This window comes from Tachypleus tridentatus, chromosome 13 (genome assembly GCF_004210375.1).
Source record: "Tachypleus tridentatus isolate NWPU-2018 chromosome 13, ASM421037v1, whole genome shotgun sequence".
NCBI classification, from domain to species: domain Eukaryota; kingdom Metazoa; phylum Arthropoda; class Merostomata; order Xiphosura; family Limulidae; genus Tachypleus; species Tachypleus tridentatus.
In genome coordinates this window covers 54,726,010-54,742,827 of record NC_134837.1, presented here as the reverse complement: position 1 = coordinate 54,742,827, position 16,818 = coordinate 54,726,010, and the positions used below count along the sequence as shown (strand labels likewise).

The 16,818-nt window shown below is 34.4% G+C and overlaps 1 protein-coding gene across 3 annotated transcripts in view; it reads right to left on the bottom strand.

Annotated features, from left to right (window-relative positions):
• Window positions 1-3,617: 3,617 nt before the first annotated feature.
• The window catches only part of LOC143236948 (AP-5 complex subunit beta-1-like), an 82,560-nt gene continuing 69,359 nt past the window's right edge, over window positions 3,618-16,818 (bottom strand). For 2 of the 3 annotated variants that reach the window (XM_076475663.1, XM_076475665.1), the window contains 2 exons: window positions 6,015-6,179; window positions 5,149-5,586 (listed from right to left, as the gene is read on the bottom strand). In XM_076475663.1, coding sequence (XP_076331778.1) covers window positions 5,295-5,586; window positions 6,015-6,179 — 457 coding nt within the window. In that variant the 3' untranslated portion in view covers window positions 5,149-5,294. Of the gene's footprint in view, window positions 5,587-6,014; window positions 6,180-16,818 lie in introns of all 3 variants that reach the window. The other variant, XM_076475664.1, reaches the window with a different exon arrangement.

Sequence of the window (16,818 nt, the reverse complement as noted above, 5' to 3'; positions counted from 1 at the left end):
ACGGTCAATCCCACTATTTTGGTAAAGAGTAGCATTATGACTAGTTAGTCATCTTCTGCACAGATAGCCCTCGAGTAGAAGGAAGTATATTTTAAAACATGTACGATGTATCGATTGCTGATGAAATTACTCTCAAGTACCTCAAGTTTTAACTGTAAAGAAGATTTTAATATTTACTTTTATATCAATACAATTTCTGAAGAATTTTTTACACATAGTACCAGTCCAATTCCGGTAGTTCTTTAGTCTTCTTATTAGTACAATTTCTGAATGGGTACTTTCTACCTTTCCTATCACTACAATTTGAAAATAATTTTCCACGTTTCTCGTGTGTTTTTTTTCTTATAGCAAACCTACATCGGGCGATCTGCTGAGCCCACCGTGGGGAATCGAACCGCTGATTTTAGTAGTGTAAATCCGTAGACTTACCGCTGTACTAGCTGGTGGTTCCACGCTTCTGTAGATTATAGTTTCAGTAGAATTTCTTATCATTTTCATCAGTACAAATTTCAAAGTTTATTTTCTAAGTTTCCAGTTAATACACTTTATGAAGCAATATTCTCTAGTCCTTCGTGAGTATAATTTCTGAATAAATATTTTCTACCCTTTTCACGAGTACGATTTCCCAAGTATTATCTTTTCTTTTCTGTACAATTTTTGAACGAGTATTTCTTTACACTTTTCATTATTATTTGTGAAGTAATTCTGTTTCACCGTTATTATCGGTAAAATATGTTTAATATTTTGCACCAAGAAGAATCAGTATTGTCTGTAAATTTGTAAAACTCTTGTATATTAACCATCACTTTCAATAACTCTTAGTAATAACTATTGTTATAAGTTGTATTGTTTTTGTTTTCTTGTATATTAAAACATATTTGTGTTTAAAAGAAAATTGTGTGTATCAATCTTGTTGACAAATAACATAAATGTTAATACATATTAACATTTAATTAACTACTAAGCTTAAATTCAAATTTCCGATTTTGAGATAACACGAAACGTAATCAATTGGAAACTCGTCCGAAATAAATAAATAGTCGCCCCCTGGAACAGCGGTAAGTCTATGGATTTACAACGCTAAAACCAGGAGTTCGATTCATGCTGGTAAACATAGCAGATAGGTCAATGCGGCTTTCCTATAAGAAAACACACACACCTTAAATAAATAATAACAGATAACATACTTGATACTCTTCTTACCATACAATATTTGATAGAATATTTTATACTTTTCTGTTACTATGAAACCTTTTCTCCAACCACCCGAAAATAACTGCGAACCACCAGTGGTTTTACAACCACAGAATGATAACTGCCGTAGTAAGAAATAGTATTGTTATTAAAATTTTACTCAGAAGCACAAAATTTGGAGAAAACAATGAAACAAGTCTTACTTCAAAATATACTCTTCAAAAAAAGAAACGCAAAAGGCAAAATTTGAGACATATTGTTAACAAGTTTATTCCAGGTAGTTCTGTATGACATGTGTGAAACTTTGCACATTCACTGCTGAACATCCAAAGTCTGCAAAGGCGAAGTCCACGCTCACTAGTTGACGTTTAACGTCACTCAACGTCAATAACGAGTATGCTCCCCGTGAGCATCAATAACTGCTTGGCATCTCCTGCCCATGGAAGCGATAAGATGACGAATCACATCCTGTGGAATGGCTGTCCACTCAGCCTGCAAAGCTGCTGCAAGCTGATGTAGAGTCCGGGGTTGAGGTTGTCGCCATTGCAGACATTGGTCCAACTCGTCCCAAAGATGTTTGATGGATTTAAATCTGGTGATCTGGAGGGCCAGGGAAGAACGTTGATGTTGTGGTGTCTCAAGAAGACAGTGGTGAGTCGGGCTGTGTGAGGACGGGCGTTGTCATGTTGAAAAACGTTGTTGACGTTCACCATGATGGGTTGCACATGGGGCCTAAGAATCTCGTCGACGGTTGCGTACGATCTGATCGGAAATCCTACGCAGCCCTGGTATGGTTGAGGCAGTAGACCTCGCAGTGATGGTCCTATCCCGAAGGTGACGTAACCGGATGTAGCGATCTTGTGCGGGCGTGGTCACACGAGGTCTGCCAGATCGTGGACGGTCACGAGTTGATCCATGTTGTTGGTGACGATTCCATAGCCTTGTGATGGTGCTTGGGTGGACATTCACAGCTCTGGCAACATTTGATCGAGATTCGCCTGCTTCCAAGCGACCAATGGCGTTGTGTTTCAGTCAGTCTTGGCGTAACTGTATTGTGTGTCGGTGGCTTAACACTGAACTATGGAAACCGAGAACCCGTCACTTTTATAGGAATTTTGCACATGTTGCACTTGCAGATCTCTCAAACAAATTTATTGGACACGCATGCGTTTTGGCGAAAAATCCGATGTTTTCATCCGTTTTTTAATGTGCACAACTTTTATTGTTATTTTGGTCTGACAATCAGTGCCTTAACACGTGTAACATCACATACTCTGAGCTTGTAACGTTATTACATATATTTTTCTTTAAAATAACAAAAATATCCCTTTTGCATTTCTTTTTTTGAAGAGTATATAATAAAGAAATGACATTAACCCTCAAAATACCTACTTGCTTATATATCGGTGTTTACATATTGTGTCACATTGAGTAATTATTATTTTAATACTTATTAACAACACTCACTGTGAAGATCTGACGTAAACATTTGGGTGAAATAACTCTATTCAACGTAAAATATATAATTTTTTGTTTATTTATGGCACAACTACTAAGGCTATCTAAGTTGGTGATTGACCATTATTACGCCTCCGAGACTGAAGTAAGCATTTTCAGCATCACATTTCAATCTCATGATTCGCAGACTTCGAAACAAGCGTCTTATTCATCACGCAATTTCAACCCTCAAAATACACAAAGCATTCCGACAGTAATTAATGGAATTATTTTACTACACGTACAGTATTTTTTGTAAAACGTTTTAGTGAGTCCTATATTATCAAGCACCCTGTAACTTACAAAGCCATGACACCACAAGTAGCTTGGTTTACACAGTTAAAAGCCATAAGCTTTACCTTTAATTCCTGGTTTATGCATATTTAGCTATAAAGCTTAATTTTACTTCCATTTACAAACGAATAGTATACAAGCGATCAATTTTTAACAGTCACAAATGAAAAACAAAAACTGAAAGCTCTTTTTCAATAGTTAATGACTTTTATTTAAGAGAAGCAAATTTTAAGTAAAGGGTCTATAATGGTTTGTTTTTTTTGTTTTTGAATTTCGCGCAAAGCCACACGATGGCTATCTGCGCTAGCCGTCCCTAATTTATAAGTGTAAGACTAGAGGGAAGGCAGCTAGTCACCACCACCTACCGCCAACTCTTAGGCTACTCTTTTACCAACAAATAGTGGGATTGATCGTAACATTATAATGCCCCCACGGCTGAAAGGGCAAGCATGTTTGGTGCGACAGGAATTCAAACCCGTGACCCTAAGATTACGAGTCGAACGCCTTAACCCACTTAAGTTTTTCCCACAGTTTGTGACTTTCGTGTTTTAAACAATAAGAACCAAGTTAAAAACTTGCAATTGTAGATCATCTTAGTGTTATTAAATGAGAACAGATAATAAACATGATTCTTTATAGTCTGTGCATGCTATGTTTTGTTTATTCAAAATATTTGAGAGTTGGAAGGAAATAAAACTAAAAGTGAAATATTTCATTTTCTCCTATTATTAATATAGAAAATAAGATGTTATGATCAGTTGTAAACAAATACAGGTAATATATATTCATTGCATATTTGTACCAAATAAACTTTAGCAAAACATTCTAAATAAATTGTACAGTAGTGTTCACACATGACTATACATATGATACATTAAATCACTTGTAACTTTAATAAAAATCTGGATATTGAGTAAGATATATCATCAATCAAGAAGACATATTAATCATAAATTAGTTAACAAACTGAAACTATCCAGAAAATAATAAAAATAAAAATTATCCTTAAACTATTTGTACAGTACTCAGTCTTTACGTTTTCTACTTTCACCAAAACTATAAAAATATTTAATACTGCAAATATTGCACTAATTATAAAAAACTATATGTGGTCTTTGAAGACATAAAAATTCAACCTGTTCCATTTCATAAAACTATGTATCATATATGGAGGCTGATGTACTTGTTCACAAGACAATTAGCTACAAAACTCATACATAACGAACACCGATAAGATTTATGTTAAATGGTGTAAAACATCTATAATGGTAAGCTAATGAAAATCCTTAAGATTACACAAGTAATTAAACTGGTGATGGAATGCAAATGTTTCTTTCTCAAATTTTTCTTCAGTATTCTAGTCCATAACAGATTTCACATGAGAGATTTTTTAAAAAATAGTATTTGATATCTACCTTTTGTCTGAAATGAGCCATTGGGAATAACGGATTTGAAATCAACAACAGACTAACAGGAATGCAAGAAAAAGAAATCTTCAGTTAATCACTTTTCTTTGACCTGAAATTGTACTAATTCTAGAAACTAAAGCTATGTCCACTGATATTAAGCAAAATTAATTTTTCTTTCATCTTGTTAAAACTTCATTCAACATTAGTTTTCATTTAATAAATGAAATTAACATACTTGGTTAGAAGATCATAAAAGTTTACTGAGAATAAATAAAGCTTATGAATAACTGAGCAGTCTTTACAAACTGTCCACAGCCAGATCCATCATATCAAAGTTTTATTTAAAATAAGCTATCCATGAATAATGAGTCTTGGGAGAATATATCATTTACTGTTACTCTTCTTTATACAAAACCAAGTCTAGTATTTTCAATATCTAATTACACCTTGCACTAAGATTTAGAACTGTATCTTTCACTTGTAAGAATATTTTGCTATGCTATTTCCTCAATGCTACTTGTTTTAAGGGAAATCTTCCCTGCATAAATATACATAAAAAACAATCCTCATTAAGCCACCTTTATCAAACTATGTATTTTTTTTCTTTGTGGCCAAACTACTTTAATTTCCCTTATAAAGAAAAAAAACTTAAAGTTTAAATAATAATAGCAGTTTGGATATGATAAACAATTTAATGTATTATTAACACTTGAAAGTTACAAACCATGATTTAACTTTCTAGCTTTTCTTTATGGATGACATTAATTAGCTCCATGTTTGTTTATTTTTAAAGAGAAAACATTTTGTTATTATTATCATTAACACTGCAGCATTAATCAACAAACCATTATAAAAAAAAGTTCAAAATTTTTTTACTATGGGATATTTTTTATTGGTTTTCTATTTCATTTCAAGGCTTTTCAAAACCTCATTTAACCAAGGAAATATCTTCCAGTTATCCGTCACAATATAAACAAGTGTTCCTTCATTTTGGTAACTCAGTTTCATAAGGATGTGTTCATGTGATGGTAAGAATACTCCCACATCATAGGAAGTTACTGTTTTTTCTACATCTTTCACTTGGTTTGCCTGAACCCAAAACTGGTGCCACCTCTTGGTTACAAGATCCTTAAGAGCTGACTTTGATAATTGCATATGACATAATGATTCCTGACAACTACTTTCCTTAAGACTGAAATACAAGAACATTAAAAAAAACAAGTTAAATTATTGCCAAACTTTCTAAAATACAGAAACTGTCAGACTTTAAAAATGAACAAGTAACACTTTGATGTATACCACCACATCACACCACAAATACATACATTCAAAGACCACAAAAAATTCTATATTGTTTAAAGTTACTGTGCAAAAAACAAACTGGAATGAAGAATAAGTTGGCACATAAAGCCACAAAAATGCTTACAAAGTTATATGACAGTTCTGACAACAAAAACTGATAATATAAAAATCAAACATTGCATGTTTTGTTAGTTGTAAGCATGATATTTTAATTTGCTCATAAATAACTAGCTTAATAAATACTCTTTGTATATAATACAATTACATCTGTATGTGTGTGTGTGTATATATATATATATATATATATATATATATTACCCCTGTTTAGCTCTATAGACAATGCTTTTCCACAGAGAATCAAAAACTTTTATTTTCCCAGCACAATCATTCACTAGAAGAGGAAGGAACAAATCTTCAAATGAAATAACGTGAGGAAGTGGACTGCTAATATATGTTCTTCCTTCTTCAGTAGTAAACTCAGACCTGAAAACCATAAAACAAGTATCCCATTTTAAGTTATATTTCATAAAATTATTTGGTTGAAAAGTATATTTACTTAGAGAAATATTTTCACTTTTAATCTCCCCTCACTTCAGTACCAACCACACAAAAACTTTCTATCAGAATGAAATTTACTACAGTGTATTTCTCAATCCATATTTTCTACAGCTTTATACTATCTCTGTTAAAAACAAAGGAGGAAATATTTTTCTAATAAGAAAATCATAAAATTAACAGGTTACTTCTCGTGAGATGTTTAATAAATTAATTACAAGGGCTTTTTCACTTTGTTTTTGAAGGAAATTCAACTTTTCCATTCAATATAAGGTTGAAGAACTTATGAAACTTGCAAGATGACAAAGAAAAAATTCTCTCTCTCTTGTTCAAAATATTCAATTGACAACTTCAATCAATTTTTTTCTCATCAACTAATTTAACAACTGTGCATTTCAAGCAGTCTGTCTGACTTGTTAAGACACAATTTTGTCAACAATAAGCTTTATTACTTTATATGTAAAATGCACAATATAGGTTTGATTAGTACAGGTCATTTATTTTTAGTACCAAGATGTCTTTTGTATTCACCATACACATACAGGCTACAAATTGTATCATCTTGAGAAAAGTAATTAATGGGTAGCTGACCATTTTTCCCATTATTACAAAAGAACACATTGCCACTGAGACTATTTTCTTGCTACAAATTGATTCTAAAAGCCTATGTAGCATTAAGAAACTATTTCAAAGAATTATTTTCTTTTGTGCATGGCTACAGTTACTTCTAAAAAAATGTGTGTTTCTCTAGTTTGACAAAACTAAGGTTGAGCTAGTTTTAATGTCAAGCCCATTTTTATGTTAACTTCTATTTATTATCACATATTTATGAAAAAGCAGACACAGAATCCTGGTGAAAAGATCCAAATGAAAAGCTATGTCTGTCAACAAATCGTTAACAGTGCTCACGAAGAATACTTTTGTGAGCATATTCTGACATGTGCTAAGATGTTTAACAAGCTCACAACAGGCAAATGCAGTGAACATTTGAAATGGCTTCTATTAATAATATTATATGGCTAAAAAACTGAAAAAATGAGAAGATGGCAGGAATTCAAACTGTTAGTGTATTCCATGCTATATCCTGGTCGTTGTCCAAAAGGTTTTGGAGACCCCTGCTCTAGAAACAAGATGTAACCAATTGATGTGGCATTTTATAAACCATTCATGATATACTACAATAAGCCACAAACCTCTGGATGAAACAGGATTCTCAAAAGACCTTAACAATGAATGAAGTTGCAAGTTGTGTTGGTATTGCCAATCAGCATGCCATTATCCCAGTAAGTATCACTGAGATTTCCAGAAGGCAGGAATACTTCCACATAATCCTGAAGAGCAGACTTGCTGTACAGTGCAATGATAAACCAACCATCCTCATCTGAAGAATTATCAAATACTTTAAGTGATTGTTGTGAACTTTGTAATCAGCCTGAAACTCCCTTCATTTAATCTATAACTGAATCTACAGTTGATAATCTCACTACAAAAAGCCAAAAAAAACAAAAACTGAAGGTCAGACAAAGACACCTTACAGAAGACTGTTCAGGAAATATACACAGAAAATCTCAAACTAACATGGAACAAGTAATTGAAGAGAAATGGACATTGCCCACCTCAAATCTCTGAGGAGGAGACCTCTGCATAACAGTTCATCCTTCAGCAATGCTATATGTAGGTATAAAACCTCAAAGACACCCACACAAGATTGCAGTGTGCATTTCATTGTGACCCACGTACTGTTTCACTCTGCCCTGTAAAACATAATAGTAAACTGAAGTTACTGAAATGGCACAGTGTTTAAAGGCCAAACAGTTCTTATGTTTCTGAATAAGCATCACTAACAAAAATATTTTCAATACATCAACATGCATCATTGTTAATCTGTAACTGCACTTCAGCCTCAGACCCAGAACTTGAAGCCTGGCTATTTACATTAGAGCAGTTGGTGATCACATCTCCATCAACTTCTGTGCTGCTACTGCCTATTAACATAAGTTCAGTGTAGTTATACTTATTGTAACATTTTTTTTTATCTTTGTTTATGCTTTTTGTATTTTTACCTTTTGATTGTATCCCCTAATGTTTCTTACACTCTATAGTTTAATTAATGAGGTCACACCAAAGGAACAAAGTGGAGGACATTCTTCTGTTATTTCAAGTAAATATGTTACCCTTTTCTAACTTACTAAACACTTAGAATCAACTTTAACTCACTGTAATTTGAAAACATTATTTCTAGTTTTGCATTTGAGACTGGAACAGAAAAAAATATTCAGTAAATTTTACCATGTTCTTCCATTTCATTTTGTTTCTGTATAGGAGGACTGAAAAAGATATCTCCATATTTTCTTATAGTTATGTGTACAAGGTTCTAAGTAACTGATACTGAAGGTAACGTGACTCATCAATAACATCAAATACAGGTGTATTTGATGGGAGCATTACACAAGAAAGCTTGAAAATATTCAAATAATTAACTTATTTCAGAATAAAAAAGTCCTTCATTCAATTTGGAGAAGACGGAGGCTCTGTCTTCATTTGCCATGGTAAATTAAGCTCTAGCTACTCATGATTTAGTGATCAATACAAGAGCAATTTCTTATAACAAAGAACTTCCATAGTCATCTAAACAGAAAGATATGCAAGAGGATACAGACTCAATTGTTCCTTTTTTCTTTGATTCCAATAATACCAGATTTTTGTCAAATTGGCAGAGTTTAATTGAATACCTTGGTACGTGTGAACTCTATTTGAACATTTCATTTTGCTCAAAAATATTTTACAGCTGAAATATCTTATAACATTTCTGTACTGAATGTTTGAAGTTATAATTTTCCTATACTGAATATGTATTTCCAATAGTTACTTCTCTTCACTCACAAGATTAACTTTTCCCATTGTGTGCTCCTCTCTATACATAAACATTTTTTTATAATACATGCCACAAGCCTTCTGCACTCACAATTGGAATCAAATATTTGAACATGTCTCATACAAATTATCATAGTGTCATCTCTCCAGCAACAGGAAAACACTACTAACACATGATACACATGACTCCCTCTATGCGCCACTACCGGACCACCACTTCGAAGATTGGCAAAAGACATAAGCACCAGAAGATCATGTGGAAAAGGGTAGGAAGTGTGAGAAGAGGGAAGCACCTACCAAAAATACATTTTCAGTACAGAAAAATTATACCTTCCAATAACTGTACTTTCCTCCTCTCAAAAAATTATACCTTCCAATAACTGTACTTTCCTCCTCTCACAAGACTAGCTAAAATAACACACTGAAAAGAAGGAGAGATTAGTGCAAGAGAAAAACAGATGTCTGGAAGATACTTCTGTAAAGTAGAAAAACAGATTAGATGATTGGAGGAGGAACATCACACTACTTCCGAGCCACATATCTACTCGCCATGACTAGCTAGAAAGAAACATGGCTGAAAAGGAAAGGAACTGGAAAATGATTCCAACCAGACAAATATGGAAACAAAATCCCAGAGAAGTTAAGTGAGTAAGATGAATATATTCCATGATGTAGAATGGTTAGGACATAGAAGATTGTACTTGGTAAGTAAACTACATCCAAAACCTCCTCGTTTGTGAGAGGGTAGGATGAGGATCATACTGGCTTCATCTCAAGCCCTAAAATCATGAATATGAGGAAAACACTGACTTAATGTATGACACAGAAGTAACAATGAGCCAGAGATCTAGAAATGTGTCATCCAGTATCCGAGGGAAGTCCATCATATGCAATCAACTCATACGACCATGAGAGTGTTCTAGAACATCCAAAGGTCAATAACATCTATGTTGTGCTCTATTTGAACATTCCATTTTGCTCAAAAATATTTTATAACTGAAATATCTTATAACTTTTCTATACTGAATGTTTGAAGTTACAATTTTCCTATGCTGACCTATACAGAGAATAGAAACAGAAACATCCCACACCCATTGCCTATATTATGGTATCAGAAGAATGAGATGTACCCAAAGTGGTAACATTTACTTTGGAATTCATGCTTGATACAAACAAACAAGTTAAAATGTTTTGCTGCAAAATACAGGTAAATCAAACACATCTGAAGAACTGACGGAGGAAGCAGGAAAACCCCAGACTTGTGTGAGGACTTAAACTGATTGGTTTCCTCAATATTCAAAACCAGCCTGCAAGGTACTGGCATCCAATCCTGGCTGAAGGCATCTAAAGCCAAAGCCCAAGGGTGAGGAACCAGTGACAAAAACAAAAGTAATGGTTGTTAGAGGTGGTGTTAAATGCATCAATATAAGGAACATCCCACTGATTGCAAAGCCACTGAAGTACAAAGGGATGAAGAGACCATTTGGTTGTGTAAACCATTCTGGTTGAGTCAGTAAAGACAACCTACCATAACACTAAAAACACTTCAATACATGATACAACCATCAAATGAATGTGATGATTGTGGGCCAAAAGAGTAGATCCAATGTTAGAAAATACTGCAATCTCAACTGGGTGCCACCTTGGTGACTGATATGAGCCACCACTGTTGAATCGTTGGAATAGATCACAACCAGATGATATTTGGAGATGGGAAAAAAGTGATCTGAAGTCAGATGAACAGCAAGTTTAAGAACATTGATGTGAAGAGAACATTCCCCCAAAGGCCAATGACCTGAAGCCTCCTGGTGATCTACCCATAGACCCCAGCCCTGAAGGGAAATATCCATGAACAGACATAAATCTGGCTGCAGAGAAGGAAGTGGGACTCCAACCAGTGTATGAGCCTTGTTCAACTTTCATCGTAGATCAGCTACAATGTAGTAAAGAAGGGTTATAGGAGCATCTGAGAGATCCTGGGCAAGGCTCCTTTGATAATGGAAGATTCAGTGAAAGGATTGCATATGAGCCTAGCTGAGGATGTAAAAGAAATCCTAAAAATTACATCCCCATAAGTGATGGATCCTCATGAACAAAAAGAGAAGGAGCAGATAGGGCATTCCAAACAACCAGTTCCATAGAACAGAGATACAGAAGAAAAGGTTGGGTCTGACCAAGATGGGTTTTGAATAACACCCAGATGAACAAGATACTGGGTAGGATGAAGGAAGGACTTGTTCATTTAGATCAATCAGCCCACTCGAGCAGCTTATAGTAGAAGCTGATGAGTATGACAGGCCAACTATCACTTGGAATAAGCAAAAAGAAAAAAGTCTTGCACATAAAAGTGAAAGCACAATCCCATGACCTGAAGACAAAGAGAGAAGGTTCACACCACTTCACAGAAAATGTAAAGCACCAAAACCAGCCAAAAACTGGTACATTATCCCACTATGGACAAAGCAAAGATAAATACAAGAAAGTTTTGATGTGGAAATACGCAGACAAGTATATGGAGATGTCTGTCTTGGTCATCCAAAGACGTGGAGAAAAACCCACCAAAAAGTAATATGGGATTTTGAGGTGATATGGGGTGTGAACATATCAATTGAGATGAGACAGGTCAATGACCAGTCAGCAGTCCCATGTTGTTTTGGAAACTACAAACAGATGAGAGTAAATCTGCAAAATCACATGGACCAGGTTTGATAGTCTGTTGTGTGAAGAAATCTGGAACCACCTTGGACAGATGCTGGTGTGACAAGGGATTCTGAGGAGAAACAAAGGAAACAGGCACATGTAACAGGGGAGGAAAAGTAACTGATATAAAAACCCCTCTGTCAAAAGTTGGTGAACTCAAACATTGGAGATGAAAGGACTCCAGGTTGTCAGATGTACTCCTTCTAAACTGTCACTGGAACCAATGTTGGTGTACCATGCATCTTTGTGAAAAATGGCAAAGAGTGGCACTGCAGGAAGAAAGAATGGGCAAGGACAGGGAAGAAGAGGATCAGGAGACAGGTATCTGTGCTATGCTTCACTCCAACTGGGACAAATGGGTCCTCAGATGAGAAGGAGCAGACTTTTGATAGACTGAAGCTACCCTTGATTCCAAAGACTCTAGAATTGGCTCAAACACAAAACATCTATGGGGCCACAAGAAGGTCCTGAAGATAAGGAACCAGGAGAAAGGTCTGTGACAATGTAGCATCATGACCCATAAGGTCCCAACAACAAATAAACCATGTTTACAGGACCAGAACCAAAGACGACAGACAGGGCAATATAAAAGTGAGAAGGGAGAGGATGTTCCCAGAAAACCATCAGGGATCCTGTGAAGAGCCTCCAACAAGAGATGGATTGAGAAGAGGTACCAAAAAAATATTGCTAGGGTAAAATGATGACAGAAAAACTGAGCATTGGTAAGAAGAACAGGAGATTTGGTTCCTACCCCCAAACCAGGCATAATTTAACTTAACAACTGTTGGTCCAGATGTAGACAGTCCTATGATAACAGAGGTTTAACTAATCCAACATTCATGGGGAACGACGCATACTAACACTGTCACCTAACTGAGAGGCAAAACATTCAGTTTAAACTCAAATATCAGGAGACAGGGAAAATGAAGGTTAAGAATGTAATAGGGAAGGGCATGGGTCATAATAAATAGAAGCAACAGACAAAACATCACATACTCAATAAATGAAATCCAAGAAAGCCAATGAAAGTCTAATAGAATCTTCAAATAGAGCTTCAAATGGCACATCAAACTTTAGGGTGGAAAAAAACAAATGATCAAAATCCTTGTCAGCTTGGCCAGGCTTGAAAGGCTCAAGATAAAGAGGGGTAACAGCAGGAGACAAAGGTTGTCCAATATAATGCTCACCCTCCCTGCAAATAAAGGCCAACAAATCCCTCAATGAGTCACCCACACCCATGACCTATAGTATGGTATTAGATGAATGAGATGTACCTAAAGTGTACCAAAGTAACATTTACTTTGGAATTTATGCTTGATACAAACAAACAAATGAAAATTTTTGCTGTGAAATGCAGGTAAATCAAACACTTCTGAAAATAAAGTGGAAAACAAAATTCTTAAAATAAAGTAAATTAACTAAAATTAAATCACTTTGAGAAACAAGGAGCAAAAAGAAAGACACTGTGACACATAGAGGGAGTCACATCCATCATGTGGTAGTAGTGTTTTCCTATTGGTGGAAAGATGTCACATGGTGAGTTGCATGAGAGAGAAAGCTTGTGGCATGCATTATAAAAATAAAAGCCTGCATATAGAAGGCAGCTCAAAATGAGATAAGTTAATATTGTAAGTGGAGGGAAATACTGTATCACAAGTTTACATTTTAATTTTTTTAAAAACTAATAGCACAGACAATGTTGATTCTTTCTTTCTGAAAAATGTTTGGTAATTCTGCCAAATGACTTAACATATCAATGAAAAAGTGAAATGTGCAACAACATATCACTGATTTTTTACTTTTTCTAATACCCAGCAATTTCATCATTACCTCTCTGAGCAGCCAGATTTTCCAAATGCATCACATAAATGCCAAATTTATCCAGAACTAATCCAGTTTCAATGAAATTAATAGTATTTCCACATGCTGTTTTGGTTTTACTGATCTATTTACAAAGTCAAATGTACTCTTCACAAGTTCACAAACTGACTTTAGTTCCTGTAGTTTCTACGGGGGATTTATGGTAGATATATATTACAGGATTGTGAGCAGGTGGTTAACTTGCCTGAAGAACATTTTTCATAGCCAATTCTAATAGATGAGCCATACAATATTGAAAATTTAACCATAGTGAATTCTCTTGAAGCAAGGTCTTCACACTACTTTTATCTACACTATTCACTAACACTCTATCTGAAATAAATCAAACAAGTTTTGAATAAAGTTGATTATAAGTTATGTCTAGTAAAGAAAAGCTTCACTCAATAGCTGATTTAGTTCCTGCTGCATGTGCTTTTTTAATGTCAGTTAAGCGAAGAAATAAAAGTTTGACTCCAACATGCCCTCCAAAATACTGTGTGTCATAATATAACACACAGACAACCTCTTTCTTTATTACACTGCAGTCTGTTGCTTCCTCTAACAACACATTGTAAAATCTAGGCTCATTGAAAATCCATCCCCAGTTTATCTTCTAGATCAGGGGTTCCCAACCAGTGGGAACCCTTGGCAGGGGGGTTGTGAAGCCTTGGCAGGGGAGTCGCGTAGCCTTGTTAGAAGTAGCTTGGGATAACATTAATTTTATTTCATCAATTACATTCTCATGTCGCGAGTGCCAAAGGTTGGGAACCTCTGTTCTAGATATTTGCTATGAAAATTGACAAACTCATCACACTGGATGCAATTAATGTACATATCACTAACGTCAATGCCATGATTTTCTAAAACTTAATTGAGTCTTCATGTACAGTGAAGGGCAGCTCATGTTCTGCAACATCAAACTTTCCTCAATTGTTCTTGTTACACATCTGTAGAGTGAGTAAATCCCTCAACAACAGTTGGTTGCTGTGGATCAAGTATTAGTTTTTCTTGTAAAAGTACTCATTCTCCTGATCTAAACTCACCATTAACATAGAGCTAGAAAGCTTAAAGGAGGCAGTTTGTATTGGAATGGTCTTTTGGGTTGGATAACTAGAAATTCTCAGTGCTAATAATTGAGGCATTTAAAAAATGTAATACAGTCTTTCTATGTGTCCATTCTTGTCAGTATCATAACTTATCTAAATACTACTGTCTTCTTTTGTAAGGTCTTTGTTAATCCATTTTTGTAGTGTCACTAACTTTAGTACAAACGTTTTCTTTGTAACAGAATCCTGAGCTCTGAACTTTTCAAGTCTTTATATGTATCACTGTAATGTAAGAACATTTTAAATGAGCATTTTGAACAATAACAAAAAAAACACAATAATTCAGGAAAACACTGCAAATGTCAGAAGAGAGAGTGAGGCAGAAATCAACAACTTCGTACCTACATTTTTCTTGCAAGTTTCATGCTTGAGTGCATGTTCATTAACTGCTTGAGACCTTCATCTATGTTCCTTGGGAACTTTTCACTGCTAATTATTCTGCACCCTTTTGATTTTGTTTTCAGAGTTAATTGGTCAGAATAGTTGTAAACAGCATTACAAATTGAAATATTGGCTACAAGTTCCATGCCAAACAGAATATCCAGTACTGACAAAATTGTACCAGACAAACACTGGTTTTGTGCCAGACACTGTCTGTGTCCAATCATTTATTTTTAGACTTGAACTTACTTTGAGTTAATTAGTACATAAAATTAGAAAATTATGAGGAGAGACAACTTTCATGTCTTACTGTACCCACTCTCCCCTAAATACACAGCAAATGTGAAGCTCAAATTATGGTACTGAAAAATGTAATACACGAGCTACTCACCAGCATGATTTGCATAAATTTCTTTTTATTTTTCTTATCTCACCTAATTAATAAGTTTCTAAACCTATAAAAATTTAAACTATACTTTAGTAATATCTGTACTATATTGAGTAAATTATGTTAAACTTGGGACACTACAGATGGGTAATTAAAAAATTAAAACTTAGCAAATCAGGGCAATTAAAATTTACATTACAGTGACCAGGCAGAAATAGAAAATGTATATAATAAATCCTTTTGATACTAAGAAATTACAACTTATATAATATTAAAAGTTAACTTATTAATCAAGTTTATTTTTATACCCCTATAATAAAGTAGTCTAAATAAAAGCTTTCAGACAGCTTGATTGTGTAATGAAAAAAAAATTCATTATAAATGTACAGAGTTTAAAAAATATTTTGTCATCCTCAGGTACAAGTAGTTTCCAGAGATATATGTGTATATACACAATATAAAACAAAAGACTACTTCCATCTTATACAGCAAAGAACAAGAAGAAATGTATCTCAGAGCAGCTGGTATGGGTATTAACACTTTTATTAATAAGCAGAGAACAACCTTTCAACCTTCCTAGATCATCTTCAGGTTAGTAAAGAGAGTACAACTGAAGAAGTAATACAAAAGTCCAATCATCAGACTTTTATGATAAGTAACTGTAACAAAATATGGTTTCCTAAGGTTTCCAAAAACTGAATCTTAAACAAATTTTTCAAAGAATTCCCTAGCAAAATCATTAATGTAGTTAACCAAATCCATTCTGAGGACCAATCTCATTAATAGAAAGATAAACTGCATCTACAACTGTAAAACAATAGCAACCTTAAAATTAAAAAAAAAACTGACAAAGGCAACACTTCTGTTATCATGAATACACTGAAAACATCAACAAAATGAATACAATTTTTTCAGACAATAACAAATTTGTACCAATTCTAAACAACCTAAGAAACACACATGAAAAACAACTAAACTCTGTCACAAATGAAGAAAGATAACTTAATAACTAAAGATACTTATTTTTATTTAAGGAAAACTGACACACACAACTATGGCATTCCCAAACCACACAAAGAAGACTGCCCTATCCAACCTATATTCTCCCCTTATGACTCATTTCACTATAATTTGGTAAATACATAGCCTGGGCTCCTCACACCGTATGTAACATCTGCAGGTTTTTTTCTTAAAGCTGTCTTCTTCAGATACACATTAAACCATTTCAACCCTAAAGCCTTAATGGGTAGCTTTGATA